Raw genomic sequence first — 24811 nt, 5'->3', positions numbered from 1 at the left:
ACACATTATTCTCCATATTAGCAAACAATATTCACATGCTGCTTTCCACAGCTGATTACTCAATATTTACTCTAGATGTACAATAAATGTGATTCTTCATTCACATTCTGAAGCTTACCAAGAGGCTACTGGACAAGCTGGATGTATCTTTTGACATGCACCATGATTAAAGCTGACCTGGGCAACAGTTTGAATGCAGCGATATATTCCTACATGCTAATGGATCATTTTGACTGTTTTAATAACTCTTGAAAAACAATCACATGTAATAAACCTTTTGTCCTTTGCTGATGCACAGCTTGTTTTAAGGAAGAAGGTGGAGGTTTTAAAGAGAGATTTTGCTATGGCTGTTGTTTCTACTGTTGCTCCTGCCACTTTGTAGAAATCTATTTCCATTTTACATAAAGAAGTACTCGTGAGTTTAAAGGGAAGACTTGTCTTTCCAAATAGATGCTGAGAAAAGCTAGAGTACTTTAATCTGCCTTGATATCCACTCTAATCAAATCAAATGAGACTGGAATAATTGTATCCTAGAAAACTGAGTGTGTGAGAAGAAACAAAAAGGTTATGAAAAGGCAGAATAATTCAGTGCAAAAGCAAAAGTGAAGCTTTGCAAAATTCATTTGGAAAATCAGCACATAAGTGTTCAAAGTGCCATTCTAATGTCAATACAGCCACATACGTTTTTGACCAATATAAAAAGCTACAGTTATCTATAAATTAAGCCAAAATTGTTGTCATTAATGATTCAGGCAGCTTATGCTGTTCTAAAATTTTAAGGAAGGAACTGTGAAATGAATAGAAATAGATTTGAAATGATTTCATTTCAACCCTGAGCTACAAATATTCTCCTTCATTGGTAGAAATAGATTTTTATTATGAAAACTCACTTTCACTGAATAAATAGAAAATATAGGTCCTTGGGTTTATTCTTTTTATTTCCAGAAGTAGTCAGTATTGTATGGGTTTGAGAAAATATGAATTCATTGTCTTTCCAGTGAAAAATCTGAAGAGTATTATCATGACTAGCAGCATAATTTGGTTTTCGCATACAAAAATGAGAGAACATTATCCAATATTATTCATTAGCTTTATCCATTAACACAGTTTCTTAAAATGTGGTCCTAAGACTCCTGTGGGATCCCAAGATCCTTTCAGGGGTCCTCAAAATCAACATTATTTGTCCAATATTTACTTACACACACACAAACACACACACACACACACAGAGAGAGAGAGAGAGAGAGAGAGAGAGAGAGAGAGAGAGAGAGAGAGAGAGAGAGAGAGAGAGTACAAAGCAAAACTAAATAAAATGTCTTTGTGGATCAAAGTGGGTGTCGCTTGCCATGTTTTCCTTTTTTCCACCTCAAGATTTTTTTATAGCCTGTTACTGTCTTTTGCTGTTTGACTGTTATCATTATAAAAGATACAGGCTTTTCTACTTTGTTATTTGTAGCATTATCTCATGTTTTACAACATCTTTGCACACAACACGCAGGCAACATGAAATACAACTAGTGGAAAGTTCTCAGTGGTATTAATGCATAAAAAAGAATGTGGTTCCATCTTCACTGTCTTTACCCAGCCAAAAGCTGATGAACAGCCAATTTTCCTTTATCACATTAGCACAGCCATGAGGGAAACGCATTTGTTCTAGTCAGCTACACTAAAGATACTATTACCAATCTAACATATACATGTTTTATATCAGCAGTATTCTCGGAGTATGAGAGAGCCAACAATATATTAACACTAGCATGACAGTTTATTTAAGAAAAGAAAATTGTCTCTGTAGAGGGACAGAAGTTAGAAATGTATGGCTAAAGCTCAGTGTCACCGGCCTAATAAAGGTAATAATTCTTCGGCTTTCTTTATAGCAGGTAACAGTCCAGTGACAGTCCTGTCATATCATTCAAATAAAAATGTTGTCTTTTACAAGTTTAAGTGCACCTTTATTTTTAGAGTCAGAAATGAAAGCCACCTTACATTAACTTTTCTTGGTAGGAGTATTTGTGCTTTGGGTTGAGGATTAGCCTGCTTACCTCTATTAAGTGGCTAATTACAATAAGCTTGAATTACACACCAGAGTGTCTCCTATCAGGCTCTCTTCCATTTTTAATACTGAATCAAGTATTTATAGGGATGAAGCAAAAAAAGATGGTTGAGTGGCCCAAAATATCATATTATGTTAAAACCAATGATTACTAGTTTGTTTTCCTTCTGCACCAACTGGGTCTTTTATTTTTATTTTATATTTACATTTATGTTATCAATATGCAAGGGTTGCTGGTCTTCAGGTGGGTTTCGATCCGAAAAAGGTGACGGGTCTCCATTTCTCAAAGGACAAGAGCCACAGGGTTGTAATGCAATCTAAGAAAAGGCCTACAATTCTTTTTTGTCTATTAGGCATGCTAAGCCAATTTTCCTACGTTCTTTGGCACAGAAATATTGGGTAACTGCTCTGTTGCTGTTTTGTAATTTGCTGATTTTCAACAGCATAATTTTGTTCAGTTCCAGAGACTACACACATACGAAGCAGTAGACAGGTGCTACGTACAATTTGTAGTCTACAAGGTGCTTTCTGCATCTCTTCTAGTGAAAAAGTCTCTCATCAAGTGTTGCATATGTCAAGAGATGAACTTGAATCAAAAGATGCCACAAAGTTGCACCTTGGAAGGGCCTTCCATGCTCATTCATACATTAGTGGGCAACCTTTCATGGTTTTGTCTATCTCAGAGCATTATACAATCAGGGCTCCATAACTTTACATATACAGTAACTAGTAATTTTATACATACAGAGGTCCATTAGGAATGCCTTCCATTTTCAGTATTAATTTATGAATACCAGGCTTAAAAGGAGCTGCACTTTTCACATATTGTGTAAAGGAGTAAAGCAAAAGTGAACCAACAATCAGTCCATGGGGTACTTGTGTTCTCTTCAGACCAGATTATGTCAAAATCCTTGCACAGATTTGACAGATTTTTTATCCATAATCAACTAGACCAACTGTTTAAGTGGAGCTTAAATATTCTTAGCATACCAGCTTATCACAAGCTGGTATGCTAAGAATATTTAAGCTCCACTTAAACCAGTGGTTCTCAACCTTTTTACTGCCACGACCCCAACCGGTCGTAAGTCGAGGACTAAACTGGTCGTAGGTCGAGGACTAAACCGGTCGTAAGTCGAGGACTACCCAACCGGTCGTAAGTCGAGGACTTTCCCTGCCCGGGAGCACTGCGCATGCGTGGTTCCGCCCCCTGCGCCGGCCGAGGAATAGCTGGCAAGCGGAAGAGACAGAGCAGGCCGACCACCAGCTGGCCCAGCCCAAGGGAGGTAAGGCACCCACCGGAAAAGGGGAAAAAAATGGCGGACAAAAAAAATGGCGGGGAAAAAATGGCAGACAGCCTTGCTTGGCGACCCCCGTGAAATGGTCGATCGACCCCAAATGGGGTCCTGACCCACAGGTTGAGAACCACTGACTTAAACAGTGGGTCTAGTTGATCGTGGATAAAAATCTGTCAAATCTGTGCAAGGATTTTGACACAATCTGGTCCAGTGGACCATCTAAAACATTCTATGAACCAGTTTCTTTGCCTACTGATTAAAGAAATGGATAAAATTCTTGAATCTCTTGAATACTATTGAATGCTTTTCAGATCCTTCCTAATTTAGTTTATAAGGTTCTTCAAGCACTTCTACATTTCAATGAGTTCTTAGATTATTAAGACCTTCTTTATACAAGATGTTACCCACAAACCTAAAGACCATAATCATGAGCTCTTATTTAAGAAGCCATCTCTGTGTCTGGGTTCAACAGCTATTGCAGTTCTGGAAACTCTTAAAGGAAATGGTTCTTTTACACCAATGCAGATACATTTTGGGCCATTCTAAAGGATCATCTGTAATTGTAGAGATAGGGAAATAGGGAAGACTCAAGTACAGGCTGCTACTGGAATGCTTATGACACTCAGGTGTAGTCCTTTTCTGTGAATTCAGAGTTGGTTGCATATCTGCAAATCAACTGTATCTCTGGACTGATAATAATTACATGCAGAAGAACAAGTTATCTGAATTTGAGTAAAAAAGTTAGTCTTCAGAATTCAGAAGATATGTCTATTTTAGATGGACTTACTCTTCTCTCTATCTTTATTGTTTGTAACTGCGGATGTTTGGCTCCCTTTTAAACAAAACTCCCCTTTTCCCACTGTGCTATTAGCTAAAGGGGTGGTACAGTATTTAGAATGCAGTATTGCAGGCTAACTCACTGCTTACTGCCAGGAGTTCGATTCTGACCTGCTCAGTTTTGACTCACCCTGCCATCCTTCTTAGGTCAGTAAAGTGAGGACCCAGATTGTGGGGGCAATATACTGACTCTGTAAACCACTTAGAGAGTGCTATGAAACACTACAAAGTGGTATATAAGTCTAAGTGCTATTGCTATTGCTAAACACATAATTTTAGTGATTATTGGAAAACATGCCATGTTGGATTTGATAATACACAATTTGCTAAGTAAACAATACAAGAATAAATAAGAATCAATACATTTTGGAAAATGTAGTTTTTCCTGCTCATCAAAATCATAGGATCAATATCAATTAACTCAACATCAGTCTGCAGTTTTCTAAAATCAGCATAATACTCTATATGTATGCATTACGTATGTACCATTGGAAGAACATATATGTAAATTGACCTCAAACCCATCAAAGCATTGAAATATCTATCAATAACAAACAATCCGTAAACTAAAGTTTAATAACTTTTAACAATGAAAAGATAGGATATACAATTTATAAATAATTGTAATTAAGCAGTCTTAGTAGACTTTTCTATGTATGTCCTTTTTATGCAGTTTATGTAATTAATAGAATTATTTTTTAAAAAATCTTTGTGTTGTATCCCCACCCCTCATCTTCTCCATTTTTTTTCTTCAGCCCAATACTTCAGCTTCTGAATAAGCTCAGTCTATAGGAATAGACACTACATTAATTTCAAGGTGAGAAAACAGATTAAGGTTATGACCAAAATGACAGGTCTATGGCTTCCTTGAATGGCTTAATAGACTGTTGTTTAGTTCTTACAAAAACTACTGTTATCTACGTTCTTTTGTGGTATCCATTATCTCCACTACTCTTTAATCATTACCGAGAGATAATATATTAGTTTTGTAAGTTCCTACTGTACAAAATAAAATCGGAAGTAATAGAGGTTTATAATTGTAAACTGACCTTAAATAATAAAAATTGATCGACACTGATGAACGGTTCATGAAGGTAACCTGTTCACAATTATACAGATACAGATTGAAGTAAAATGAAAATTACTGAAACATTATTTTTATACTGAAATACTAGCTTCCTGAATGAAGCAAAACTGATTTTGGAAGCCAGTTTTTAAAGAGTTCTACATTGTTCAAGAATTCTACAATGGATTACAAAATGTATGAATCTCCTGATTCTTTTATTCTTTAATACATGAAAAGCACTATCAACAATATGGCCACTGAATTTTCAGTAAAGTCTAAGATGAACAAGAATTCATAACTATTTTGCTGAGGTATTTGTCATTAATTAAATGAATTTTATATATTAGCATGAAGTAAATCCAACTCCAAATTATCATTCAATAAATATTTTGGTCTTTCTAGAAATAAAACAGTCAGGCGTCTAGTCGTACACTTCTAAACCCAAGCCAAAATAATGGTGGTAAAATTTAGTAACACTTTATTGCACTCCTTTCTTAGCTAAAATGAAATAAATGTGAGATGAATATATTCCATAACTTAGCTGTGCCACATATGATATGACCTCATTTATAATATAAAAGGAATTGATAGCTTCTTGGCTAAAGTTCTTTGAAGGCAAATGCTATGGTAGCAAAGTTGCCATCAGTCATGCAAGAATAATTCTATCATGATGTTAAATGACGTATGCAGGAATAATTTTAAAACTCTTCCATCTACTGTACTATGTGTGTGTGTGTGCGCGTGTGTATACACACACACACACACACACATATATACATATACATACATATATATACATACACAAATATATATATACATACATGTGTGTGTGTGTGTGTGCGTGTGTGTATGTTCATGAAACCACTGAATCAATAAATTATAGAAAAAGCAAGGGGGGAGTTAAAAACTACAGAAAAAAATAACTTACGTATAAAAAAAGAGGTTAAATGCAGTAAGTACAATACCATCTGATCTTCTCTTCCTTGAGGCTTTGCTTTAGACGTGCAATGGTTAATTACATCAAAGGATAAGAACTCAATGGTTATGGGTCAATGAACCGTGTAGGGGTTAATAAGGCAGTGGTCACAGGTAAAAATGAGTTTGCTGGTATCGTAATCTCTCATTCCAGTATTATAAATAGTAATGGTTTTCTCCCAGTGAGGGCAGGAGAGTTTTTATTAGAAAACCTGTATGAATGCATGCAGGGGAAAAGGGCAATTATCTTGTTTCCTTTTTTCCTTTTCTTTTGGAAAGAATTCTTCAGAAATATAAAGACTTTTTTTTACTACAATGGTATACATTAATACAGGCTTATTTTTCCAGATCTTTAACTGTGAAGATTTTTTTTCTAACTTTAAAGTGAGAAAAGTATGGTGTATTTCCCAGTTAATTTATAAGAAGGAGGGAGACATCGTAAGGTTAGGAGGAGAACAAGAACAGTTAGAGTAAAGGTCCAGTTCAGGAAATTATGTTGGTTGTCCACTTTATTTTCTATGCAAATAAAGTATTTAATTTTGGAAAAAAGTACCAACTTAATATGGTATAAAGAGGCCTGATTGATAGTCTCTGGATGTAATATTAAAAGATAGGTAAACTCAAAAGGACTGATTTGACTTACAGGTATCTATAAATGAGAAGTAGTGTTTATCTTTTGTAGACAGAGTTCACGAATGTTGTTCCTGCATACCTTCTTTCGTACTCTTACGTTTCAGAACATTTCTTACTTTTCTCACGAGACAGATAGGTCCATAGGTGAACTGCAAGAGGCAGTCTAATAAATTATGATTTGTATGCTGCTTATGAACTCAGGGGAGAAGATGAGAGGACAACAATACATATCCACAGTCAAATCCAAGCACACACCCAAACATACTTGCAGATAGAAATGGAAACTATTAAAACAGAAAGTTACTGATAAATATGGTCAAAATATACACACATGCCCATGAGTGCTATAGAACCCAAAGGCAGAGAACATGGCAATGAGAGAAGACAGTCACAACACAGAGTCCAAGGGAAAACATAGGAACAGAACAAAGTAAAGGAAATCTTGATGGGTAGAAAGGCTGTTGAAGGAGAGAATGATAAAAGACATAATGGAGGGGAAAAAACAGTGTGAGAGAATGGAGTCAGCAGATAGATTATTCATGATTACAGTGAACTGAAAGAGGCATAGCATTGTTAGTGGACAGAACAAAGAAAACAGGTTAAAAAACAAACAAAGGAAGAAGGAAGTGGTGAAAACAGAATAACAGAGTTGGAAGGGACTCTGGGGGTCTTCTAGTCCAGGGGTCTGCAACCTTAAACACTCAAAGAGCCACTTGGACCCATTTCCCAGAGAAAAGAAAACACTGGGAGCTGCAAAACTTGCGTGCGCACATGCGCACGTGTGCGCAAGGGGGAAGGAAGCTTGATTGAAGAGTTCAATTAAAAAGAAATAGAGGCATGAGTTCTCTCTCTCTTTTTCCTCTCTCCCTCTCTCCCTCCCTCCCTCCCTCCCTGCCTCTCTCTCTCTCTCTCTCTCTCTTTCCTCTCCCTCTCTCTTTTCTCTTTCCTCTCTCTCTTTCCTCTCTCTCTCCCTCTCTCTTTCTCTCTTTCCTCTCCCTCTCTCTCTTTCTCTCTCTCTCTTTCCTCTCCCTCTCTCTCTTTCTCTCTTTCTCTCTCTTTCCTCTCTCCCTCTCTCTCTCTCTCTCTCTCTTTCTCTCTCTCTCTTTCCTCTCTCTCCCTCCCTCTTTCTCTCTCTTTCCTCTCCCTCCCTCTCTTTCTCTTTCCTTTCTCTCTTTCTCTCTCTCTCTTTCCTTTCTCTCCCTCTCCCTCTCTCTCTTTCTCTTTCTTCTCTCTTTCTCTCTTTCCTCTCCCTCTCTCTTTCTCTTTCCTCTCTCTCTTTCACTCTCTCTCTCTCTTTCCTTTCTCTCCCTCTCTCTCTTTCTCCCTTTTTCTCCCTCTCTCTTGCTCTCTTTCCTCTCCCTCTCTCTCCCTCTCTCTCCCCTCTTTCTCCCTCTCTCGGATCTTCTGCTCACCTGGCAAGCTGGCTTCAAGCTGCTCTCCAACCAGCTGAAACACATTCTTATTGGGCTGGCTCTCTCCTGCCCTTCCTGCTTTCTGCTTCCTGCTTCCTACTGATTACCAGGAATTAGGGGACAGTATTAATTGTGAATACATATAGATGGCTTCTCTCTCTTTGGTCACTTGTAATCCTGGATGCAGGGTCAGGAAAGGACAGCAAGGACAACACCCAATGTCCTAACCCACCCAAGAACATACAATATCTTTAAGGAACACTCAAATGGGAACATGTTTAGCTACTTCTGCTTTCTCCCTTCTTATCTACAGTGTGCCAGACTTACTGGGTGCAATCTTTATCTTATGTGTGTCAGCTTTGCTGGATGGGTTGCTTGTGTAATTATACAGAATAAATACAAGGATTTCTTGTCATTTGTTGCTCCCCTCATTTAGAGGAGTCCGTCTCTATTCAGCTGAATAAAAATGTAAAATTTAAAGGCACTTTCTGGTTTCCTGTATTTCTTTAACCAGCAAAACCTCAGAACCTGCATATCACCACAGAGACGCAGCCAAGGCAGGAGCCCCGCCCAGTAAGCTTGTCAGCTCATCGGAGTACAGGGTGAGGCCACTCTCTTTTTTACACACACACACACACACACACACAGAGAGAGAGAGAGAGAGAGAGAGAGAGAGAGAGAGAGAGAGAGAGAGAGAGAGAGAGAGAAGGGAAGTGCAAGTGCCTCTCTGTCTCTGTCTCTCTCTCTCCAAATGGCAGGAGACTGGGAGCCGCAGGAGAAGGCTCAAAGAGCCGCATGCGGCTCCGGAGCTGCGGGTTGCCGACCCATGTTCTAGTCCAATCCCCTGCTCAGGCAGGAGCCCCTATACCATTTCAGACAAATGTTTGTCCAATCTCTTCTCAGCATCCACAACTTCTGGAGGCAACCTGTTCCACTGATTAATTGTTATAACTGTCAGGAAATATCTCCTTAGTTTTAGATAGGCATATTGTAAGTCTCCCTGAATCAGATATGGAGAATATTCTTGTCACTAAATCCAGAAAACATAATTTTAATTCTCCAATGAACTGTTTCTCTTCTGTAGAAGCCTTTATCTTACATCTTTATTAGCTATAAGGCAGAAACATGTTTTCTGAGACTAGCATATAAGTAGGTTGAATTGTCAGAGCAAAATAAATACACCACCCACCCACAACCATACATAGCTAGTTAATTATGTAACTAGTTAGTTAGTTGCTTCTGCTTATAAACATTTAAAAAGTGAAGTTAACTAATGTCAGTGATGGTGAACAACTTGGTCAAAGTTCAGTCTGATACTCTAACTGAAGTTCTGTGATCATACAAAGGAAATTTCATACCTAACAACAATTATCATATTTTCAATTCTATTTTCTTGGATGTACCTTTCAATTATCTTTCTTCTCTATCAATACACCAATTTTTCTATGAACTGAATGTAAATACCAACATAAATAATAGTCTTAATGTACAAGAATTTCATTTCAAAGTGATTCCCTGTCTGGAATATTTGCTATCCTAGTCAATGGCTCCATGAAGAAGCCTTTTCCTGGGTTCACATGGTAGCTGCAATCCCAGAAAAAGGTGTATTTGAGTAAAGGTGGAACTATAGCAGTAGCAATACAATACAATCACATGCCATTTCATTAAGGTCTTCTGAACTTCAATATGTATTTTCCTGGGAGACTAAGTGTCTATCATGAGAAATCAGGAAAAGATACAACTCTGAATTTAAATAGATACACATTTTTAGTCCTCAATATATATCGTGATTCAGCTTGAATCCAATTCAGTTGCAATGGTTCAAATGTGACCTCAAAAAGATGGCATACAAGAAATAGTTAAACTATTGAATTTTAAAATAAAGACAAAATATAATGGACTAAAAGGCCACAAAATCACAAGCTGCTGGAGGCATACATACAAGAAGTAGCAAATGGAAATCCAGATTTTCCCATATTTTCTATTTCAGCACACAATGCTTTCTTTACAGTGAACCATTTAAATAACCTTAAGTGTGAAGAGATGATTATGATGTATCAGCATGATTCGTCTACAGTTTATGACTCACAGTTGTTTCTAAGACAATAAATGAATCTGAAAAAGACATTCTTCTCCATTCCTCATGTTTAGAATATCATGAAATATTTGAATACCAGTGAATTAATGTTAGTATAGTACATTCACCCTAGCTTATAATGCACGTGCAGCATATCCCAAGGTTTAGTCTAACATAAAGATTTAATTTATATAGCTGTTACTATGCAATTTTCTGTATATCATTATCTTCTTGTGTGGCATGCTCAGTTTGAATACATGTATATGTATAATGTATAAGTATTTAAACATTTGTTGCATTTTAATATTTGATTTAGAATGAAAACGGAGAACACAAAGGAACCTTTCAGATCTAAAGCTTGGCAAGAGATAATGAATTTATATAGCAAATACAGGAGAACAAGAAACATGTCACTTTAACATGAAAGTGCTTCTCTGCATATGTCACAAGGAATTTATCTGGGGTCTTGTTCTTGACAAGACAGAAAAAGATGCAAATACCATGTTAACAAAGCAGAAATCAAAGAATGACGTCCAGGAGGACAAGCTTGCTCAGATAATTTATCTACATAATATTTGACAGAGTAATGGCAACATCTAAGCTAGTAACAAAATTGCTGATGAGTCTGCTGACTATGGTCCTGTTTTAACTAGTAATCTGTCTTTCATACCCTCTGATCTTTATGTATTCAGTAAGGAACTAAAAATATATTTGGAGAATGTTAGTAGAGAGGTGATGAATGAGCAGACTGAATCCAGAAAACTAAGGATGCAATAAACTTTACTGGTCAACTTTGTTTTAGGGGAACAACAAACCTAAAAGATATAAAATAACATAAACCCGATATTAATATAAATAAGGTCAGATTTGACAAAGGACAAAAGCATTCTGTAAAGAATGTGTGGAGTATCTAGGACTTCATCTGTGTAAGAAAACATAGACATTCTATGCTCCATTGGGTTGCTGAGCAACATGGGAACAGGGCTCCTAATTAAGTCTAATACTAGATAAAACAGATTAGGACAATTTAAGGTTCTAAGAGAATAACTAACTCTTCAATATGAGTCAGATTCCAATGGCTGTATTATGTATAGAATACATAAAATATTATGGTTTGAGTTCTAGGGAAGTTAGAGTTTGGAAGTGTATTGCAGGGAAGTTTTAGACATGGCTTTTGGTCTGCGGTTCCTGAAAATCCCTACAGAAGTTGAGGGACAGAGTTAAATATTTAATTTAGCCTTCCAGAGGGATTTAGGATTCATTCAGGCCTGTATCAAGATGTCTAGCATACCCAAATCATTAATTCAAGTTATATAATAAAGTAGTCTATTAATTTGGGAAAATACATTTTCTTCACTGATATGGACAGAATAACTCCTATATATGATAATTCTAAAAATACTTTATTTTCAATGGAAACTATTGAAAAACATCTCCATATATCCTCAAATGTATATGGTGCTGTCAGGCTCAAGCCCAAAGATACCACAGTGATATCCAGTTCTTTATTTGTTTATACCTAATAGACAGAATCTTGCCAGACTAAAGCTATAACCTTCTAACTGATGAGATATGACCCAGGAGATTCCAGGGTATGGCTATCTTGAACCTTTTCCTCCCTCCCCAATTGAATTCAGGACTGTGTAGTCTCTTGTCTTGATCCCCTCTCTGGAATGTGCTGCCTCCTTCATGGGAAGTTATGGTCCTACTGCAAACATTTCCTTCCCCCTTCATGGGAAGTCATGGTCGTACTGCTTCTTCAGGTATGCATTCCATCACTGTGCCCCAAGGCCACATTAACTGATTTTCACCAATGTGAAAATTTGCAGTTTTAAAATGATTTGGAAATAAGGGTTATTGTTGGGGCTCTCTAAGCTTTGGCACCCTAAGCTACTTAGTCTTAGCTTAAAGCTGCTTCTGAATACCTACTTTTACCACAGATTTTGCAAGCAAAATCTCTTCTGAGGAAAAAGACATTTCCCAAGGGCTATATATTAGTTACAGCATTACCCTGTTCGGCCATAGGTGAGTTCTTTGGAGGCAAGAAAGCAGTTGACAGCAATAAGAGGCACTTTGTAATTCAACCTAACTGTTGCTTTTTAAAGCATTTTTAACACACATAAAAATAAACCTTTTAAAACAAGTGGCAGGGTGCTTGTACATTTTCTAATGTCTTGAATTAATTATTATATAGAATTAAATATATGCAATAACTACTTTTAAAGTACAAGAACTAGTTAAGAATTACAATGCAATTTACATTTAAGAAAACCATGGTATTACTGTGCTTCTCTTACCAGCTCTAAAAAGTTATTTTAACCACTGCACCGAAAAGTCATTTTCAGTACATTTCCCTTTCCAATCCTTCTAACTCCTTTTATCTCTATTAAAAACTATTTCTATTAAGATACTGTACTTTTTTATTTGAAAAATAAAATAGAAAGTTTAGGAAGACAGTCTAATCATAGGTATTGGTCAGAGTGATTATGGGTATTTACAGTAGCAGGAAAAACAATGCACAGTAGAAATACTGGGTGCAGATATTGCAGTGGTGTTTGATTGCTATTGTAGAAAGAAGCCCATCAAAAGTTGTGATCTAGAACAGTTCTTATGTCAAAGGGTAAAATAAACTGATTAATATGTGGTTTTCTAGACACTTATTATGCAACTCTTCTATATTTTACTTTTGTGACATTATCCAGATGAGTGAAATTGGAATCTCCAGAATCCCCAAGAATCTGGAAGGCATCAAGATGGACCAGGCTGTGTGATCTTGAACATTTTCTAATACAATATATCAATAAGATTCTTTTTTTTTAAAGCGAGTCTCTACCCTAAATAATTATTTCAACAAAATCACACACACACACATACAAACAAACACACTAGACTGTATGTGTTCAAAAATACTATTTTTAAAAAGTAAAGAACATATTTATTTGAATTATTAGTCTATTTTGGGCAGCATATAACTAATGAAATACATTATGTCAATTTTTTATGAATCCCTCACACTACTCATCAACTCTCTTCAATTTTGTATTTTTTGTACTCTTGTTTGTTTACAGCTTTATTATTTTGCATTTTGGGAGGAGAAAATTACCTAACTCTAAAACTAAGCTTTTAATTTATTAGCAAAATCATATCATGATGGTACTCCGTGTAAAATAGGTGCTAGACTGAAATTCCTGTCCCAAATACATTTTAATGTGGGCATCCCCTTGTAGTCTTTGGTAAGTAAAAATAAGACATGAAATAAACATTAGGCATCAACTCTTAAGCTCTCTGTCAAGAGTATACCAAGGCTTCTAACCACAGAGTTCAGCTGAAGGTAACTATCTGTCAAATGTAATCTGTGAAAGTGAATATGCTTAAGCTTGTGCTATGAATCAACCAAAATTGCTTTGGTCTTATTGACATTCAACTGCAACAAGCTGCAACTTCCTGAGCCCAACAACACCAAGAGAGCTTCTGTGACAGAAAGCTTAAAATATAGAGGCAACTAACATCACAATGGACATGGTGCTAAACTTTATGATCCTTCCAAGCTTCATCAGAAATTGGTCAGTCAGTCATCAAGTAGAAAAAAGGGCCAGAAGCCTTTGCTATAATGTGCAGCCTTGAGTGAATCTCTATGGTTAATAAATCATCACAACTATTATCAAGGAGTACAAATATGATTGACAGATAAAGGCCACTTGAAGCCACCAATTTCCTGGAATTTTTTTTTGGGGGGGGGGGTGAAACAGGTATCTACCAAGATGAAGGTTTATCAGTCATAGATTGGGATTTGCCAAATGTTGAACATTTTGTCAAAAATGAAAATGTTTGGTTAAATGTTTGGATTTCTGTGCTTAAGCAAAATCTACCTGGTTTGGTTTGTTAGTGTGTTGGACTAGAACTTGAGAAAACTGAATTCAAGTCAATTCTTAGCTATGGAAATTCATCTTACATCAGTTATCTTGTGTCAATCACTCTGTCTTAGCCCAAAGTTACCTACAGGTTCTTGACGGGGGGATAAAATCAGGAGACAATCATATAAATTACTCTGAGCTTTGGAGAAAATGAGTAAGAAGAATACGAAAAACAGTTGTAGAGAGGGGGGGTGAACGAACATCACATCAATCTAGCTAATATAATTGCAAATCTTTTTTTTTTTTTGCATTATACAAGATATACCAAAAGATAGGCTCAAAAGCCATAATATTTATTTTCATTTTTATTATTTTTTCAGAGAAAATGTTATTAGGAATCTTCAAAGTCCATGCCTAAAATAGTAAATAAGTGACTTAGAAGAAAATGGCAACCCAATTTGAACATTTATATATGCCAATCAACAGCATTTGGAGAATTTGCCAGCAGAAATGTACAAATGCCTAAAAAAACCCTTTATTTAATTATTTATTTTGCATTATCCTTTCATTGATTACAACTCACTTTAAGGCCCTATCAGACAAATCTACCAAATTTAAAATCATCCCTGGAGCCTCAATGTTCTGAGACAGATGTTTACTAAAAAAAAAAGGTCTTCATAGTTATAGGACATTATCAGATGTGGCTTTGAATCTGCACAAACTGAACTGAGGTCCCGCTAATCAGTCAACAGCACTGCCTGGCACTTTTGCACTAAGCTCTGACATTCTCTTGCTGCAGAGGAGAATGCCCAAGGGCACCGTTGACTAATGGTGGGGGCTCAATTTGCTTCCAGTGGGGATTTGGATAATCCCAGGCTCCCTAAAGCAGGGCTTCCCAAAGTGTGAAGTGTACCTCCCTTAGGGAGGTAAAGACAAGAGTCCAGGAAAGTGTGAAGAACCTTTTAGTTATAGTGTTACAATAAATCCACCTTTCCCTCATTTGGTCTTTAGATTTTTAGGGGAAGTGAGTATATTAAGATTACACTAAAAGGAGGTGTGATGGCAAAAAGTTTTGGAATCTCTGCCCTAAAGCCTTTGGGAGAATTGCTTGCATTATGTCGGTTTCTTTTCACGACTAGCTTTTAAAATCTGCTGAAGCCTTTTGAACAGTTTTATTGCTGGCTTCTTTATGCTGCTCCTCTGTTTTTAACATTTTATTGTTGCTATTTTATTTTAGTCTTCCCTGGGAGCACTTGGGCTAAAGAGCAAGTCACAATATGTTATTAAACAAAACAAAACAAAAAGCTCCAGAAGGCATTTCCACAGAGCATCCACCTATTCAACTTCCCTAATATTGCAGCAACCACTATTCCAGGAGTTTTCCTAGACCGAAGACCAAAGAGCATTTCCATGTTATGGAAATGTACATAACAATTGTCCTTTCTACTAAAAGAAGAAAAACAAATTGAGAAGTTCAGATTTCAAATGGAGGGGGGGAGTTTAACTGCTGCTTCCTAATACTACTCAAGCATTACTTTGAAAGGTTTATACAAATTTGTCTCCATTTGTACACCTTGATCCCTTTCCACAATGTGACCAACGTGAGTTATAAAATATGTTTTGATTTTAATTCTGAATTTACATGTTTTTATTACTGAAATTATGCACTAGGTCCACACAGTGCCGCCCCAAAGGAATAACCCTTATGCTGTTTTTATGGAACTCGAAATTTCTCTTTGAAACATGTAGCTTAACTGAATAAATGTATTCTCTATTTCAGAAAAGATCAGGAGTCAGCATTCCACTCTTCACAATGTTGCTCATTATACTAAAACACAGCTTCTAATTAGTTCCAATAAATATCACAATGTCTGGATAATGGGAATATAGATACTAAAAATAAATGTCTATAAATATTCTTACATACAATTGACAGCAGTCTCATTCCACCACCACCCATGGTAATTTGCAGTCTACTCTGACTCTCTCAAATTTCCAGTCTTTTCTTTCTCACTCCATGCTTTAAGTGTTGGACTTCTCCACAACATCATCGAGATGCACAGTTATGAAAATATTTAGAAACTAGGTGGAAAAAGGCAAATATCTTGCTGGAGCCAAGTGTTAAGCAGTCTTTCTTCCATATATTTACTACTCAAAATACATTTGGTCTGAGAAGAATCTGTTGGCATTTTTAGATTTCTTGACTTCCTAACCACACCCTATGGACATCCCTGCCCATCGGCATTCTTTGCAAATACCTTAGTGATTATCTGAGAGGAAAAGCACTCAATGTTTGATTGATCTATCCACCTCATTTTTGTATGCTTTTATTATCTGACTGCATGGAAAGAATTTGATGGTATTGGTAAGACAGAGATACAACCAGGAGGTTATCTAGCAATTCCTTAGTCTCAAAGCTATGGCGGGGAGGTAGGGGGGGGGAGGGAGAGAGACTCAGAAAAAGTTGAGAAGGAAAGGGGAAAATAGAGATGTGTCTCCTAACCTTTCCCTCTGAGGATTTGCCCATTTCTCTGCAAAGCTAGGGCAGAGGCGTTAGACAGAAAAAGAAACCTCATCAGGGGATCAGAGTGACAGAACTGTCATAAAACAGAGGATCCAGAGAGGATAAAAGAGGATTGGTAAAGAAGAGTAAGGGGGAAAGGTAGAAGAATAGGGTCGGGAAGAGCAAGTTATCTCTTTCCCTTTCTTTCTTTTGCCTCAGGCCCATATCGGCTTTTTCCCTTTTTTTGACTTAACTGGGATGAATTTTAATTGCAGCTTCTCGGCACATTTCATAGGCTGTATATTTTCCACTTGTGTGGAGTGGATTTCCCATTCATCACAGGATTGCAAGCAAAATCCCCAGTGCATTTTAGCTTTATCTTTCAAAGTTAGCTTTGCTTTAAATAAAATCAATAACTTTTGAACCATTTTGGCTGTCTATTACATACTCCCACATATGTTTCAAATCTAATGCTTACATGGCTGCTTGATCCTACCTGTTCACCATATCAATATACAAATTCTGATGGGTAAATACAGTTCACATAGTAATTTTCAGTTCATGCTGTTTGGGGGAACATGGGTACTTGTTTTAGAAATGGTAACAAACAAATCACATGCAAACATTTGGTAGTTTCTTTTTTTTTAAAGCTCAATATTTCACATATTCACTGGTTAATCCCTTTCCTCTTCAAATCCTCTCTTTATCCCACCAGTGATCAAAGTCCTTGACTATTTCTTTGGCTAAACAGCAACATTCAAAATAACCCAACTAATTTGTATTGCCCTCAACATCTACAAAAACTCAGCTGAATCAGTCAAACTGTTTACAAGAGAATTTCACTTTTTTTTAGTAACTGCTGCAAATTCAGTATCATCTTTCACCAATATTACTACAATTCTTCCAGCTTTATATTGGTTCCCTTCCCGCACTAAAACTCTTTCTCTATCTTGGCATTTTAAATCCCCTTTCATTTTCTTGGTTGTCTCTCTTATTCCAATAATATCTTTCTTATCCTTGAAAACACGTCACTCCAATTCAGCAGTCTTATTACATATGCTTCCAGCATTTGTCTAAAAGATATTTTAGCTTTTCTCTTTGCCCTCCTTTACTTTTCCGCCTCACTATCTCCTACAATGCTAATCCCTTCTCGATGGGAAATGGTGTTCCTTCAATCCAAGACTTTTCTTTTTTTTTCTTTTGTACACAGGGCCACTAGTTCAACCTGAATCCCTCAAAGAACTACATAAATTAAAAGAAAAGAAGAAAACAATGATGGGACTTCACTGAGCAATCTGAAGCAATTAACGTGATGTCGAAGAATGAACAGATATTCATAAATTTAACCACACTCAGAGAGAGATCAGGAAAAAAACATAACCAAAATATGGTCTGACCCTGAAAGTGCCTCAGCTATTTCAGTTAATCTAAGTGGTTCTTTATGAGCAACTTGCAAAGACCTGTTCAGTGCAGAGGAATATTTCAAAAATAACAAAACAATGTGTGCTATTAATAAGAACCTTATTAATCCCTAATGGAATTCAATTTCGCCTCAAACAGAATCCAGTTTTCTAGAGGGTTAAATTAATTCTACCCAATCAGGCCTGCCATACGAATGTCTTAAATTAGTCCACTGACCTCTGGGGAAAAGAACTGAGGGGAAAAAAGTGACTAAAAATGCAAGCCTCTTGATTATTGAACCCACTGTCAAAGAGAGAAAGGATATCTTACAGTGGCCAATCCTGGCCCATGCTACTGGCTACTGGCCAATGTTGAAAAGTCTAACATTGTCATGAACTTTCCAGGGATAAAGTCTCTGGGAATAGAAATCAAATATTCCTGAAATTGTGACTTAAGAGCCAATTACTAAAATTTTGGTAGGACTATTTGTAGGAGATGTGATCAGGTTGCAGGCTGTTAGGTACAGCACATCATCGGGATAAGACCTACAGTATAGGTTCATCCAGTTGAGCTAATATATGATTCAGTGACTTTAATCTGTTGCAGGATTTAATACTGGGCTATGTAAAGCCTGCAGTATTTAGTTACTTTGGTTTTCAAAATAAAACTTTGCATACTAATTGATGAAGGATGCAAGTCTTGTATACATATATATATCCCTAAAAAACTGCATTTAAATATTTTTCTACCACATCTCTTTAAAATTATTTTGTGATTTTAGGCCTACATAATACCTATAGCTACCCAATGCAAAATAGCTTTGACTTCTTGGCCTTGGCTTTTCTGTTTCTAGAGCAGGGGTGTCAAACTGCCGTCCCGTGGGTCGGACGCATCATCCGGAAGCCACACCCACCCCATTGCTGGCAATGGCAAAACCATCCCAATACGTTGCGCGATGTCACATGATGTTGCGAGTTTGACATGTCTGTTCTAGAGCATTTCTCGATCTTCCACCTATCCACACACTTCTAACACTATTACAGGATACTATAGAAATTGCCCAGCACCTACTTAGTGTCATTGTCACTCCAGATGAATTTCTACCCTTCAACCACCTCTGTTCATTAATCTACTTTACATTTTTTTTCTCTATATATGATTTGTGTTTAGGCTTCATTTATGAATATAGAGTATGAAGTTATTTTAAGTTTATAGAGAGTTGCTCTGAAAAGTGTTGCATGTAACTCTAGGTTATACAGTGAAGCAAGCTATTTTACTGTTGTCGCTTTTTAAATTATTTTTGTGATGTTATTTATTATTATAACATTTTTATCCTGCCTTTTTATATATTTAACTCAAGATGATGAACATCCTGCTATCTATTTTCCTCACAACAGCAACTCTATTAGCTGAGTTGGGTAAAGAGAGACAGTGACTGGGTGAAAGTCACCCAGTTAGCTTTCATGCCTAAGGCTGGCCTAGAACCCACTCTCTTAATTTCTAGCCCAACATTTTCTCCACAACACCAAACTAATATCTTTTTGATAAATTAGATAGATAAGACAGATATACAGCTAATATATACAGATCACTGATCCTAATCCTAAAATTCTACCTATGGTTTACAGATTATATTCCAGGGAATGCACATCAAGTTTAATAGGAATAATTAGCTTCTCTGCAAGATTGAATCAAATGCTGCTATTTACTTCTTGATTTAGATCATATTCTGGGTTCAAATGTGGCCTGTCTAGTGCTATCCATTAACCTGTTTCTAGTGTAGAATAAAGTGGGTGAGAAAACTAATTTTAAAAGTGGCATATAAATTCCAAAATAAGTGAAACACATGGCTTAGGTCTAAGCTATTTAAAGAACTACCTATTTCCTTACTGTCTACCCAACATATTCTGTTTATTAGTGGTCTGTTTTTTATTGGTCTTACTAGGCTAGCTTTGACATCAACAACAAATTTAGCTTTCTTCATGGTACAGGCTTATAAAATAGAATAAACTGCCACTGTAGTTGAAGCAAGGCCCCTGCTTACCTAATTTAAAGAGAGTGAAAATGTATTTATTTTCACTGACCTTTTAAAACTGTTGTTCTAACTTTTCTGTTCTTTAATACTTTAATTCTTTTGCTATTTGTCAGCCACCTGCATCCATTAAGCAAATGAATGGCAAACATGTAGTCCTTGACTTATGTCACTTAACAACTGTTCAAAGTTGTGATGGGGAGAAGAGAAGAGAAGAGAAGAGAAGAGAAGAGAAGAGAAGAGAAGAGAAGAGAAGAGAAGAGGACACACTATGAATATATAATTAGAAATAAATTACACTGAGTTGAGCAGTTATTTTTAATTCTTGCCACCATGAATATTTTTATACTATGTCCAGACTTGACCAATTCATTGATTATCAAAATAGTTTAGAACAAATTAAAAACACTGATTCTAACACAGACTCTTGAGATATTCTGCTTCTTACTTTTCTCCATTGAGAATCCTGTTCATTTATAGTTACTCTTTGCTTACTATTTTTAAAGTAGTTCACAATCTATGGAAGGACAGGTCTTCCTATCCCAATGCCACAAAGTTTGCTCAGGAGTCTTTGATAAAAATGCAGTAATACAGAAATCCTTGATGGCAGACCATGAGCCTGAGACTGCAGTTTTTTGCTTTTCTATGCTTTTCTTGTAATAAAGAAGTAAATGTTTTGTTCTGTATACTTGAAATTGTCATGCACTTGTCATTAAGCATAAAATATAGAGTCTCCAAAATATTCCAGAGAAGCGGGAAAAAGAAGATTTTACAAATTGGAAAGGACAAGTTTTCTCTTGATAGTCAAACAGTTATGATGTAAAGTGGTCTCATTAAATCATAAGTACTTTAACCTTTTCTTGAAAGAACTGGAAGATTTAAAGATTTATAAAGAAATATTGGCTAAACTAAAAAAAGGCTCACATCTGACATGTATTGAAATGATAATGCTGATTTCAATAGGCATTCTAAGAGCATTTTGCTCCCAAAGGAGTAATTCAAATCCAGTTACCCTTTACATTTTGCATTTCAACTTCCTTTCTAAGGCTTTTAATGTGTGTACTGCCAAAACATGGCAAAGTTATGCAAATCTGATTGAGCTAATATGGATATTATTAAATAATTAGTGATACTGAATATGTAATAAAACATTCCCAAATGGCAGTTCTATAGATGACCCATTTCACTCTAGTTTTGGTAGAAGTGCAAATGACAACATACATCTCTTAAGACTCTTCAGAGTTCATGATTTCTTAATTCATTTATAGAAGGAAATATATAAACAAACATTAGGAAAACAGCAAAATAATCTAATTTTACATGATAGCCACTTCTAATACTGTACAGTAGGACTGTGTAATGCTTTAGATTTTTAGACTCCAAAAAAGTGCTTTGGAGAACATAGGAACTTGAAAAATAGGACTTTTCTGCAATTAAAACAGCTGAATTGATAAAGCTGCTTTAAAGAGATATACATGGGTGCTACATTTGTTCTGAAGCATCTTTTTGGAAGACAGACTGAAGCACTACATGGCTCTTCTGTATCATTATAATTCCATATTTCCTGCACAGAATGTTCTATCTATCCTCTCTTACTTCAGCTTTTACCTTAGGTCTAGTTAATAAATTCTGTAGAACCTTTAGATCTAAACCCTTATGCTAATTTTAGACCCTCTAGGTTCACAGTGGAGCTACTGAATACTACTACTTCATGGCATTTGCTCATAGTACCAGTACAGAGGTCAGCTTTCAATTTTATGTGCTATTATGTCAGCCCCAAAGGAGATACTAACTCACTGAGTATGACACTAATGATTGATTATGAGTTATATGTAGCTGTGTCCTTCGGCCAGTGGAACAGTTTCATTATTTTGAACACCTAAAAGCTGCCTAGGATGCACAACATTCTGTACACAAGCCTTTTTTTTCCCCTAAGAAGTGACATACGGAATCTGAAAAGTACTGAAATTTAGGAATATGCTGTAAATGCATATAGCATCTTGAGTGGTGGATTAGAGAATCAGTGCTATTACACACTGATCTCATACTTGTTAGGTATTTAATCCAGAAACTTTATATCTTCTCATTCAACCTAGAACCTTTTTTTATAAGGCAAATGCTATGTTCAGCACAGCTAAGTATCTTGTGAAATATTTCAATACCTATTTTACTGCTATGCTTGCTTGCTTTACAATCCCGTGATGGATATTATATGCAGGAATGAACACTGGTCATTGTTAAAACTCTGTTAGAAGCGCAGTTTGAAATAAAGAAATGTATCATCCTTTGTCCCTCACTTTATCATAATATTTTAAGTTAAATTCTACATTTTAACATTTGTTCAGAGGTGCCCCTCTCATATAACACAAGAGTTTAATACTGATGCTAAAGGTTATTTATTTATTTTACTCACCTGCACGCTAAGATGATTCCATTTCTTCACCAGAATTCTCCCCAGTGTCATTACTTTTATCGGTAGCTGCAGCCCATTTATAGTGTGATAATAAAACACTGTCTCTTTCTCAGAAATTGTAAGCTTGAACACAGTCTGCCCATGAACAATTTTCTCCACCATACACCTTTGGAAACAATAAAGAAAACAACACCAAGGGTGAACTTCTGGAAGAGCAGTGGGATCACTAGAGAAATAGGTGGGGGGGGAGTAGTGATGCAGGTGTGAGTAACCAGGTATTTATAAAACAGGAATTAAGTTTAATAGAATTAAAGTCAAATAAGTTATCATGGAAGGTTTCTGCCGGAATCTTTTAAGCCTCTGTTTGAGGCTCTTTCTCCTCATCAAATTTATATAAATAACCTGGATTTGCAAGTTTCAATGGGTCAAAACTAATAAGATGATATTTTCAACACAGATGTTTATAAATTTAAGGCTGAGGTACCAAAAAACTTAATAATAAACATCCCCATATGAGCAGGATCTACGGATATCACATATGCTAAAAAAAAAAGCTAATGCTAATCATTCAGTCAACAGAAGCATAATATCTGGGCCGCTGGAAGCAACACTGTACTCTTGGTACAATTTAAAGTCAGTGACACATTGGGCTATCTGCAGAGAACACTGATGATACTGGCAAAAAATTTCTAATATGAACAAAGGAGCTAAACATTTTCAGGGTTTAGTGCAGGGTTAAAAAAAAATTCAAGATAACAGCCCTGATGGTGCAATTGAATTTCCGCTTGTTTTTTTTATTTATATTACACATATTAGTCTGGAGAACATAAATGATAGGCAAAATAATAACCTTCCAAATTCTAAAATACTGGCATTCACAAGACAGTGTAGAATTTGTTCTGCTTCTCTCTAGAATCAACAATGGAAACTGCGGTCAAGCACGTTAGAAGAAACTTCCTCATAACAAATATTGTGTTTCAGTGGACATGTTGCTTTGCGGATTTTTTTTCTTTGTTTTTGGAACTTTAAGCAGAGTTTGGATAACCATATGTCAGGAATTTTGTAGTGGTAGCCTGTACTGCTGATACTTCTTGGTCATAGCACTGATTTAGGCTAAAACCACTTGAACTCCATGNTGTTAATGATTTTAAAGTTTCAGGGGATTTTTAAGGATAATTTTAATTGATCGGCCTATTTAAATATTTCTTTTTAATTCGGCTTTTAATTATTGTATTTGTATTGTAGTTTTATGAGGCTGTTAGCCGCCCTGAGTCCCATGAGGAGAAGGGCGGGGTATAAATTAAATTATAAATAAATAAATAAATAAATAAATGTAGCACATTCAGTTCTGTTAGGTAATAAACTGCAGCCACTGTTTTCCAACATCGGTTGGGTGAAGTCACTACCTCACTTTGCCACTTAATAACTAAGATAGTGTCCATGGGACTGTATCCAAATGTGTACTAAAGATAGTAATTAATACTGATAATTTGATAATTATCAAACTGATACTACCACATCCAACATTGCACAAGCAGGCTTTTCTTTATTCAGGCTTTCAGTTGCCCTATTTGAGCCGGGCTGGCGCAGTGGTTAGAATGCAGTATTGCAGACTAACTCTGCTCACTGCTAAAATTCGATCCTGACTGGCTCAAGGTTCACTCAGGCTTCCAACCTTCTGAGGTGAATAAATTGAGGACCCAGATTGTTGGGGGCAATATGCAGACTCTGTAAACTGCTTAGAGAGGGCTGTAAACCACTGTGAAGCAGTATATAAGTATAAGTGCTATTGCTATTTCTCTTGCATGCCCTCAAGTTCTCTTCCAGACACTGAGCCAATCTTCCCTGGAAGATATTCCCCCTTGTAGGAATAAACAAAACAGGGGAGAATCTTTGCAATTGAGTGTTGTTCTATCAGCAAATGAATGCAATGTAATATAATTCCATTATATTGCAATGCCATATCAGCACACAATAAAACATTTATTCATAAAATGTTCCAACTTTTCTAGAATTATTTTTACATTAGTTCAAGGTTATAGGGCATACTATTTCAAAGATAACTTTGTTGTTTTCCCACTGCAGACCTATGCTACTCTTTTCAGTTAAAAATAGTCACGATTCTTGCCCACATACTGGCTTGTCACTAACTCACTTTTAATCAGACAAGATAAATGAAGTTTGACCATTATTCTCTTTCAGTAATGATTCTGATCCCATCAATTATTTGTCAACAGAATTTTAAGTGAACTCTGCAATC

General features: G+C 36.2%; 1 protein-coding gene across 1 annotated transcript in view; it reads right to left on the bottom strand.

The window, feature by feature from the left end:
• The window catches only part of LOC107293460 (usherin-like), a gene marked incomplete at its 3' end in the record, with an annotated part of 212151 nt that overhangs the window by 179906 nt on the left and 7434 nt on the right, over positions 1–24811 (bottom strand). The window contains exon 2 of the mRNA XM_015822612.1: positions 22552–22717. Coding sequence (XP_015678098.1) covers positions 22552–22717 — 166 coding nt within the window. The remainder of the gene's footprint in view (positions 1–22551; positions 22718–24811) is intronic.

This window comes from Protobothrops mucrosquamatus, unplaced genomic scaffold, assembly GCF_001527695.2.
Source record: "Protobothrops mucrosquamatus isolate PMUCROS unplaced genomic scaffold, P.Mucros_1.0 scaffold1626, whole genome shotgun sequence".
NCBI lineage: Eukaryota > Metazoa > Chordata > Lepidosauria > Squamata > Viperidae > Protobothrops > Protobothrops mucrosquamatus.
Note: the sequence above shows the minus strand (reverse complement) of the source record. Positions and strands in the feature narration are given on the sequence as shown.